This window comes from Caloenas nicobarica, chromosome 2, assembly GCF_036013445.1.
Source record: "Caloenas nicobarica isolate bCalNic1 chromosome 2, bCalNic1.hap1, whole genome shotgun sequence".
NCBI classification, from domain to species: Eukaryota; Metazoa; Chordata; class Aves; order Columbiformes; family Columbidae; genus Caloenas; species Caloenas nicobarica.
The window spans coordinates 28067493-28078514 of NC_088246.1; the positions used below are offsets into that span (position 1 = coordinate 28067493).

The 11022-nt window shown below is 38.4% G+C and overlaps 1 protein-coding gene across 1 annotated transcript in view; it reads left to right on the forward strand.

The window, feature by feature from the left end:
• UMAD1 (UBAP1-MVB12-associated (UMA) domain containing 1) overlaps positions 1 to 7704 on the forward strand; it is an 81335-nt gene extending 73631 nt beyond the window's left edge. The window contains exon 4 of the mRNA XM_065629349.1: positions 6276 to 7704. Coding sequence (XP_065485421.1) covers positions 6276 to 6533 — 258 coding nt within the window. The 3' untranslated portion in view covers positions 6534 to 7704. The remainder of the gene's footprint in view (positions 1 to 6275) is intronic.
• Positions 7705 to 11022: the final 3318 nt, after the last annotated feature.

Below are 11022 nucleotides of genomic sequence, written 5' to 3' on the forward strand. Positions count from 1 at the left end.
ATCTCTAGTATTTACTAGGACAATTAAACTAAAACACTTTAAGCGTGGAACATTCAAAGTATCTAGAGTTCGAATGGCAGCCTCACAGTTCTTCCCCATTGCAGGGGAACAGTTTTAGCTGTTTGAGAGAGCAAGGAGCTTGTACTAACTACAGAAAGTTCATTCTGCATTTAAACTATCAAATTGTTCCTACGTTAGAGAAAAAGCTAGTTCTGAATTTTTTAATTGCTTTAATGCCATTAAGGATGTACAAATGTACATCGTTATTGATAATGAAAGTGCAGTTTAGCAAAGATTCCCCTACTGTTCTTTGCAGGCCAGGATACACTGCGGGCAGCTTTGCTGTAATAAAAAACTGTAGAATGTCACAGGTACTTTTCACAGTTTCTTTAGAATTTTTTTTTAAGATTTCAGCAACATTAACCTGACCTTGATTCCATTCTAGCCTAAGGAATGGCTGAAAAGCAGGCTTTAACGCGGAAAATGAAAAATATCTACAATGTATGCCACAAATCAGTAAAAATATACTTAAATGGCTGCTTTAAAATCTGTTTCTGTTTTACTCTGAACAGCAATAGTGATAAATGGAGAAAAAGCATGCTGCCTACTGATCACACAAAGTTTGTACAGGTAGCAGCAGCTCTTTAAGAAAGATGAATGACTGCTGCCTAACAGAATGAGAGTCATAAGAGCCTGGGAAACAAGAGCCCAAAGCAAATAGAAAAGCTGATTTCCAGTGACAGCCATTGTTCCTTCTAAAAGCCTCTCGAGGACTTGATCTTAGCCTGGAGTTTTCAGCGTGGAAGTCTGTCCTGCTGCAACCACCGACAACACCAGTCTCGGGCTGGTATTGCGATCCCATTCACCGCATTTCTGTTAAAACAGAATGAAGTCAACCAGAAGCCATTTGGATACGGCAACGAGCTACTGCAAGGTCTCCAGCACTTCTTCTTCCATCTACTTGTGTTCTCCCAGGTGGAAATAACTTTTTTCTTGGGTCCCTGGAGGGGATCCTGACTAAACTCTTAAGTAAGCCTTGAAAGAACAGCAGCTCTCCTGATTCACATGAGGTTTTCTGAACCATCTCAGGGCATCTGTATTGTGCATGTCCGGGTAGGTTTCCTCCCGTCTTACAGTTCCATAAGGAAATAAGTCACATACTTATTGGTGTGGAGGTGTTTTGTTGATTATGTTTTGGGTTGAGGTTTGTGACATTTAAAAACTGTAATGTAATGTATGCTTTTCCTCTCTCCAGCAAGGTTTTACTGATCCTTTTCTCCTAGCTTAAGTTTTTGAATGCAAAGTGCTAAACATTCACAGCGCCTCGTGAATAATTTTTCTTTCCCCTTGTGTTCCTCTTTGCTATTACTGTTCTTATTTGAAAAGTGAATCATTGTCATCAATGGGGATGCTCACTCTGGAATTCCTACACATTTTCTAAAAAGGCCCTGCGAATACCCTAAAAAGCATCAGCTACAATTGGAAGAACAATCTGCTAAGACAATTTCCATTTCCAGATCCATCAGACATAACTGCTAAATGAATTCTGAGATACATTATGATACGCTATTTACTGTAATACCACTAAATTGCTTGAAATAAAGATAATATTCCTCTATCACCAGTAGTGTTGTAGGTCTCTGTCATAATTATGATATTGCAGGATATTTACTGAATATTCTGGAAGACTGAATGTATTGTTTGTTTCTCAAGGCTGTCTTTTTAAGGAAAATGGGTCTGCTTCTGGGATTTTTTTTTTTTTTTTTTTTTTTTACGGAAAGTACAAATTTCTTTAAGTGGATCGCTTTTTTGTTAGAAAACCTTGTTCAGTAGTTTGGATTATAATAATACTAGCACTGATCTTTGATTCTCCTTCAGAGCGCTGTAAATCCAGCTTCTCCGTACATTGTAAACTATGCATTTTTTTCTTCCTTATGAGACTCTTGGCAGACTTTATGGTTAACACACAGAGATGCAGCAAATGAGATGTTTTTAAAGGCAGCTGAGAAACATTTTTTTTAAAAGAGCAAAAAAGAAGAATTTACTTTAGAGGATAATTTTATACTTTGTTAGTTTTGAAATAACATATAACACCTTTACTGTCAGAGCACAATTAGTATCTGGTGACCAGCTACCATATATGTTTACATATTGTTTCTTTTATCCCTATTCATTTGGATTGCAAACCAAGAATGGAGAAAACACCTTGCTTGTTTGAATTAAATTTGATTACCATACCTTCCGTAATTTTAACTGATTTTTTGACTCCCTGGTGTTTGGTGAAATGCAGATTGTTTGATGATCATCTAAGTGCATTCAATTAATATTTCTCATAGCTGGATTGTGTGTCATTGCATTTGGCAGTGCTTTGTTTAGCTAATGTCCAAAGAATATGCTCTGAATAGATTGTATTCTGGATAAATAAGTTAGGCATTTAAGTAGAAACCAGTGTGACTAATGTGGGATATCAAATTCTCTAGGACTTGCAGTTCTAGATATGCTTGAAGAATGCATGCCTGAAAACATAAGCCATTTCATAACCTTGACTTTAATTGCATCACAGAGCTTTGTGCTGGGCTTTGCATTGTAACCAGCCTGGGCGGTCTCAGCACTGATGGTGATTGATGTTCTCTACTGGAGTGTCCAGTTCTTCATTGTGTTACCACCATCGCTATAAAACTCTGCTGGTCAGGTTGGCTTCATCAAGGTCATTTCACTGATGTAGATTCTCCAGCATATGAGTGAAACATGTCCTAGCCCATTTAAAGGGTGTCTTTATGATTTAGAAGCACAAAAATATGTGTAGCGTCATAAGATCTTGCATATGAGGCTGATATCTAAATATCACTGCAAGTGTGCTCAGAAACAATTCTGCATAACAAAAGGCAATGCTTGCCTCTAATGACTACACTAGGCAGAACTGAGAAATCGGTTCTTGCAATGTGAATTTTTCAGGACAGGAACTTTTTTCTTTGTGCTTAGATACCTAATAGATAATATAATATATGCCATAACGCATATGACACACTGTGTACTAGATAAAGGGATGGGCTCCACAATATTCAAGGAGTTAAACTGCAAATGTGACAGGGTTTTCCAAGTTAACTTTGGCCAGTGTTTTTCTACCATGTTTGGGTTTTGCATACTGCATTAAGGAATCGTCCTCCCCCAGGTTTTGTATTTTTCCCATTGCATATTTTGTTGGGATGTCAGTCCAATAATAGTAAAGTACAGTGTGACTTGTTATAAATGAGAAAGTCAATGTCAACACTTTAAGATAGTGAAAAATGGCCATTTGCATGGGAGAGACAGTAATGGTTTATGTGTGAAACTGAAATAGGAAATCTTGAGTCCTTTTCTCGTTCATGCTGTAAACTGATCTTGTCTTACTGGACTCAAGACCTTCTCTTGAGGGGTTGGGTAAACTGGGACCCAAAGACCTTTCGATCTGAGATCAGATTATAGCATTTATTATACTGACCTGACACTTCTCTGTGTTCCTGACTTTTCTGTACTATGTTGCTCCCAGCCATTTCAGGCTTTATTTATGATACTGTTTTGACTATTAAGAACCTCACTGACAGTGTGCAGAGATTGAGCACGGTAAAATGATGCTTAACAGTAAAATAATTCTGATGTAATTCACCCTTTGTTACTTCAGTCTTGCTTTGAAACATGGAGTGTGACTTGAAAGTAAGAAAAGCTGTTTCTTGCTCTAACATTGTCAATACACGGTGTCTATTGTGTGCAGAAAGGGTTTTAATTTCAGGGGCTGCCCATTTGGCACCTTTCTAACAAATGTAAGGCTTCTGGAGGAAAAAAGAAGGTTCAAAATGCTTTGTGCTCTCTCCGATTTTTTCTTTCCTCTTTGAAGTTAGTTTTTATTGTGTGATAGTCTAATTTGCATTATAAATTGAGTTCATTCAGCTTGTGGGACAATTAAGATATAAACAGGTGTTCGTAAAAGTATAATTTGCCAGACAAAATAAACATTAGATTCTAGGGATTTCTGATTATCATCTGAGCTGTGGGAACAGGACAGCAAGTGAGGAGTAGGGGGAGTAGGAGTGAGGACAGCAATGTGGGAGTAGGGGGAGGCAAAAGGGTCTTTGAAGATCTTGTTTAACGTTGCCTAGATGGAACCTTTTGCTCTTTCTCATTTGGGGCTTTCTGGCTTATCTCTCCCCTCCAGAGTATGGGACTGATGTGATACAAGCAAACACCAGCACCTCAATAAATGCTCCACAGGTTATTTCTTTCAAGAGGGAACGTAACAAATTTATGCGGAGTAGAAATATAGGGAAGTTTTGGTGTTTACAGCAGCTACAAATTTAAGTACTTATTTGAAGTATTATGGTGTTGGGTTTTTTTCAGATAAATATCATTAACATAAATGAATGTCCTCTGTGTGTGGCAGTGTTTTTAGCAAGAGAATATGTGCGCAGCAGCAGATGTTTATGAATTTTGTTGTGATGCATACCTTGAGCCTATTCGGCCATGGCAAGAAGGAAGACTTCCCTCTAAATGTTACCAGTTAGCAGCTGTAGAAGCTAAGATCCCTTTTTAAGTGAGAGCTGCTGATCTTTGGCTTGAAGATAACTGTGCTGATTAGAGCAGACAAGTAGAAGAGGTTTTAGGCGTTTTTCTGAACTTACAGACTTAGGGTGCTATTGCCCGTGGTTTTTTGCTCCGAGCTTGGAGAGCTGCAGTAGCAGAACTATACAGGCTGTCTTCCTGACTTCTCTGCTGGCTTTCCCATTTTCCCTGCCCTCTAAAGATACCAAAATCAGTAAGGAAAGCCAAAAGAAATCTTCTTTATCAACTTTTGTCTCTGCTGTTGCATGTAGCTTTCCGAAGAGTTGTTAGCTGCTCATAAGGGTAGAGAACTGGGAAAAGGAAAGCTGGGGAAAATAAGGAACAAGAAGAAGCATCTGTAAACTGTAGCTGTAGGAATTATGTAGTACAGACATGTCAATATTACAATAGCTTAGATAATATTGTTAAAGCAGGAGAAACCCTGCAACATACTTTATCTCCAAAAGGCTCTGAAGTAGCCTAGAAGAATAGACAAAGATGGGATTACTCTTTCCTTTTTGATACTTTTAAAATAAAATGTTTCATAGCAATTAGCCAGAAGGTGATCTGAAAGAGAAGGGAAAAAATCAAATAGGATTTGTGCTAGGAAGTGAATCCCAGCAGCTCAGTAGGAAAGTCCTTCCCTCCCTTGCTTCTTTGGAGATCAGCTTTTGTGTTGGATTATAACCGATAAGGTTAGTAGTTATATCTAGCAGCCATTCCTTTTAATAGAACTTGTTAACCTTGAGAAATTTTACGTTATTATCCTGTGACATAATAATAACAGATCTTGGGAAGTTCATCTTAAGCTTCAGATTTCTGGTCATCGTGAGTATAAACAAAAGCTTCAAATGAGGGTCCGTGTCAGAGCGTGCAGCAGCACTACCCCCTTCTGTCCCGGTCGCTTATGGAGGAGCGAGCTTCCTCCATCACCTAACACAAGTACTGACTCTGAACCGACCTAGATTGGCAAGATTATCTGTTTCATTGTCATCAGTTTAATGTTTGCTTATCTGTCCCACTAGAGGAAATGATGGGTTGTGTAAGGAATGACTGGTGCTCAGGTCATGTTCAAGTCAAATGAAGTCCTTCCTTTGAGAAGGATGTAGTGCCTTTTACCTGGCTTGTTAACTGTGTTTTTCTAGAAAGTACGTACTTGGCCATGCATATATTGCCATATATAATAGACCTCACCAGCCAGTGGTGCAATTCCATTTCAAATTGGAAAACAATATCAGTAATACTTAGAAATAACTGGGAAAGGACTGTTTTTTAATCACCAAAGTCATGCTTTTGGACGACTTCTGAAAAGGTACCAGGGGAACAAAAAATGGAGCTTCATCAGTTTATGAAAATTATGTGAAGTAATTTCCCATGAACAAGAATAGACATAATGGCAAAAAGTCCCATCAGCGTTATGGATTTCATAAATGTAGAGTAGCATTAGGTGGAAAAATCCCATTAATCATTCAAAACAATCTATTGTTGCTTTAGCCTTAATTCAAGTAAACCTGACCCAAAGAATTATATCGACATGTACTAAGAATTGCTATTTTAGATCTGAACCAAACTCTAAAACCGATTTTGTTTATTATTTTAATATTTGCTTTCACTTATTAGTGGGTCACGATGGTTATGAGTACAAAGCTTTAGCTGCCCGATTTGTAGTGTCTAAATTTCTGTTGTTCTTTTCTCTTTAGATAAATACAGGGCACCGATCGCCGTTGACTGTATCAAGTGCAGAGGTGGGAAATGAAAGGAGCCAAAATCTGGAAAGCAGCCCTTTCATGTCAGATCTTCTGAGTGACGTCCCCTTTGCCCTGGCACCACATGTGTTAGCAGTACAGGGCACCCGTAATGACGTTCCTGACCGATTGCTCGCCTATGACATCAATGATAATTTATCAAGATTTTGGTATGACTTTACGCTTGAAAATTCTGTGCTTTGTGATCCATAATGTTTTCTTTATTTTTTCTGTCTGTGTCAAGGAACAAGTCTTAAGGTGAAGATAAAGACTTATTTTAATCAACTTAATATTTTGGGGGCCTGCCACTGGTGTGTCAGATGCATTGCATCAAAAGGATTATTATTCACAACTGTGTTATATTTCGTAGCTTTAAGTGAACTCTGACTCACTCCGTTAAATATTCTGTTTATCTCCAAAGAAATCAAGCAAAGCTGTTCCAGCCTGAGTAGGAGACGGGCTGTTGGTATCTACTTCCAGTAGGTAGGCTGCAGACACAAACATTTCATAACTTCAAGATGAAATCTACACAGGTCTGCATTGTTTTTTCACTCAGATGCTAAACACATAAATCCTGTTATATTTCCTTAAGATCACCTCTGATTTTCTGCAGATAGAAACCAGTATTAACGCTAAAGCAACAGTGCTTTGCACTACTGGTCAGACAGCTTTTCAATTAAACCAAGTTTTAAAACTCAGAGTTAATTATGAAGACTTAAAATAATTATGAAGACTTAATAGAATTGGTTAAACTTACCAATTTCAAAGTGAAGCTCAGCCGCTCTACTCCCTTTCCAGTAGATGGTATTTTTGTCCATCTCATTCATTTTGTGCCTGGAGAAGTCCTGCCTGTTGGCTGCTGTTTGTTCTCATTACCACATGTGTTCCTGATTTATACACAGATCAGCTTTTCCATTTTAACCTCTTTGCCCCCTGAAGAAGGAAATCTCAGGACACGTACTTTTAATGGTCACACCCTTCTTTTTTTAATTTGTGTGCCAGAGATACAGATGGCAATGTTTAACAACAGGAAAACATTACATTGTTTCTTATCCAGCTAAATTAAATGGCTAAGTAGCTAAACATGCATTCTCACAGAGCACAAGCTTTGAGCGTGTTTTTCCCGAGTAAAACCAGAGCTGCTGTTGCATGAGCAACAGCTCTCTGATGTAACATCATGATTTGTGATGAATGATGATCTGTGTCACACAAAAGACTACACTTGTTTTCTGTCTTGGGGTAGAATATTTATATCGTGCCAAATGTTAGTGTATATTTTCATATATTTTCTATGCTCTGTGATAGCTTAAAATACATGTATTTTCAGATGTGCATCGTCTTACAGTATTTCAGATAAATAAATGGTGGATAAATTGTTTTGTGAATACGTCTTACATTGTTAAATATTAATATTTTAGATATTTTTAAATGTATGTATTTAGTATTTTTGACAGCTATGTTCATAAATGTTTTGAAGTTATTGTTTCAGAGAAAGTATCTGTGCTGCAGTCCAATAAAAATGCTGAATAACAGTGAGTTATTTTATTATGTGTGAGAGTTATTGCTTGTCTTTACCTATGTTGTTTACTATCGCTGTGAACATTGAGAGTTCATAGGAGCTCGAACTTGGGAATTCAATCTGGAAATCTTTTCAGTGTCATTTAAAAATCAAGGTCCTTCTAATCAAATATATCAGACTTGTGTCTGATGTGTTCCATATGCCATGTTTGTGACTCTTGGTGGTTTAGGTGGCATCCATGACACTGCTCTGAGGATAGTGTGGCTGGGAAGGACTATGAGCCCTTAGAAGGAAGAGTTAATGTTACCAAATTGTTTAGAATTGTGTGCTGAGTTTTCTAGTTAACACATACCTGAAGAACTAGATTTAATTTTCATGACTCTTTTCTATTTAATTGTTAAAGAATTAATCGTTCTGCAAACAGCATGTTTCCATTCAAGTTGTCCATTTTGAATCTGAAATGTTTCTGCGGCTCAGCAGGTCTAGAAGCAGAACTGCAAAATGCTGTTGAAGGCCAAACAAACTCACAGGACTCGTTCTTTTTTTGCTAGCTGACTTGGCGTGTAATTTTTTGTATTCATTTTTTGCTTAAAGTTACATAATCTATCTAAAATAATTACATCTTGTCAGAATTGCACTCTGTTACACTCACAGGGATCCTTTCAGAAGAAAAGAAGAGGCAGAGGAGAGTAGGGAGGAGGTTGTATTCAACCAGGATGAGAAATGTGGCCATCATCCTTAATCGTGTTCCGTAAAGGGTAAAATTTACACGTAGCAAGAGTGTTAGTAACAAGCAAGGTACTGGGAATGTGTCTTCTGACTGCCTCCCTTCAGCCAGGGCTGGGGCTCCAGCTTGTCCCTTGCTTGACATCGTCCATAAAATGTGGATTGAAGCCTAATGGTATCCAGACAGCAAAGGTGAATATCTTCCCACTGCGATAAGAAAAAAATAAACTGTTATAAATTAGTAAGATTTATAGATTTTACTGTTTGCCTACTAATAACATGAAGATAGCACAAAATCTTCAGAAAAGGAAAGATTTCAAAGAGTCTAAGTTCATATAAAATGCGAAGTGCTTGTGTGAGGTATGTTTAACATCATACACTAAGTGATTATTGCATAGAATATATGTAAATATATTTGTGTCTGCCACTGTCAACAGATGCTGGATGTTTCTATAGCTTGTCATTCAAACATGTGACCACCGATAAAGGAGTTTGGTTAATTTAAAAAAAAATTAATACTATTAAAATATAATCAATATTGGTATCAAAATGGTAAACTTCCCTGGCTGGCCTTTCTGTATATAAAAACAAGAACCTGAACAGAACTCTTTGCTTTGTGTTATGCATATGTATGTAAATTGTTTAGACAGAACTGAAAGATATTTCATAGCCGATGTCATTAATGTCAGAATTACAACAGGTTGTCAACTCCAGAACTAATATTGAAAGGCTCAGGTGTGATCCTGTGCCAGTGACATGCTGTAAATGGGAGCTTTGTCGCTGCCATTTGTGGACCTATCACTCCTATGCCTGCACTCCTTTAATAAATAGTTTATTTGGAGTGACTTTGGTTCATGGGAGATTTTGAGTTTCGTTTGCAGTTCTCTACATTTTCCTTGCGAGAGCTGTACTCAGCGTTGTGTGATAGCTTATGGAACTTTCTAATAAATCAAACATAACAAGACACTTCTGATTTCCTCTGGAAAAGTGCTAAATACAGGCTCTGAAAAAAGTCTAATTTGAAACGTAGAGAAAGGGGAGCGAAGCCCACATGGTCAGAGGTAAATCAAAGAATAATTGCTTCCAGAGCAGCCCAGCAGAAGGCTGACCGGGAGCTGGTCCCTACAGACAACTCCCTGGTGGCAGATTCAGAAGTGGAACCAGGCAATGCCGTGTCCAGCAGGTCAGTCAAGGAGGTGGTTGCAGATCCAGTCTCTGATGTTTTCTGTAAAGTATGATCCAAACCCTGATACTTCAGCTGGCAAATACACACTTGTGTGGTCACATCTGGGAGGTTTCGACTCTACAGCAAATAAAGGAAAAAGGCAAAGAGCATATTCACCGCGGTGATTACAGTATCTCAAAATAGCACAGAGTTTATTACATTTTTAGCTGGAGAACCTGTTACGTTCACAAAAGCATGAAAGCGGCCTCCTGGGCAAGATGAGTGGGTTGCTCTGAACAACAGCAGAAAACTTGCACTAGAGAAACTGCTCTCCTCTGCTCCCCACCACCACCCTTGTGCTGTGACATGACAATTCATCTTACTTTGGGTTTTCTCTCCTCAGCCTAGTGAGTATGGAGAGGAACCAGAAATGCAACTCACAGAAGTAAGTCCTTCCCATCTTAGGTAACTGCAACTCTTCCACTGATGACAGGGCAATTCCAGATTAACCAGATTTCCTGGAGAACCTGGAGAGTGTCTGTTACAGCAACAGAGGCAGAAAATCCTCCTTAAAATCCAAAGGTAGGCTCCTGCTCAGTGCCGGAGGAAGAAGAAAGTTTAATAAGCCAAGTTGGGTTCGTTCAGCCCATCTGCCATGCTGCCGCTCTTCATCAGTGTTAAGCTTGGCATTCTGTAAGGAGCTCACAAAGTTAGAAACAGGTATGTTAGGCCTGATTTCTTCCCATAAATATGTCAAATTCCTTAAACTAAGGAAAATTATTGATCTCCCTGTATCCTCCATTGAGACCATGTTCTTTTTTTACCAGTTAGAAATGTATGTGTTTTGAGTCTCCTAGAGAACTACCTCTTTCTTTTCAACATCTTTTGTAGAGGTGGGACTGTTTCCTGAACAGAAATCTGGGCTTCATTCCGCACAAGGTATCTCTTCTCATAAACACTTTCTTAGCTGTCCTTCTGTCTGAATCAGGTCCATCCAAAAGAAGAAATTTAAGTATTCATGCTTACTGGAAGGGGAGAAAAGTCACTGCCTTGTTCCCGTTGTGTTGACAGGTAACTTGGAAGTGTTACAGCCCATAGAAGGAAACTGAGATTTTCGTCAATTCAGATGCCAGGAGTGTAGGAAGTAAATTTGATCTAGGCATGGCATCTCACTGTTTCTTTAGTTCTGGAGCACACGTTTTAAGTTCTATGTACAGGTATGTGATGTTTCTCTTTGCCATGTATGATGCTAATAAGACTGTTTTAATTCTCCTGCACATGCTGCTGGGCCA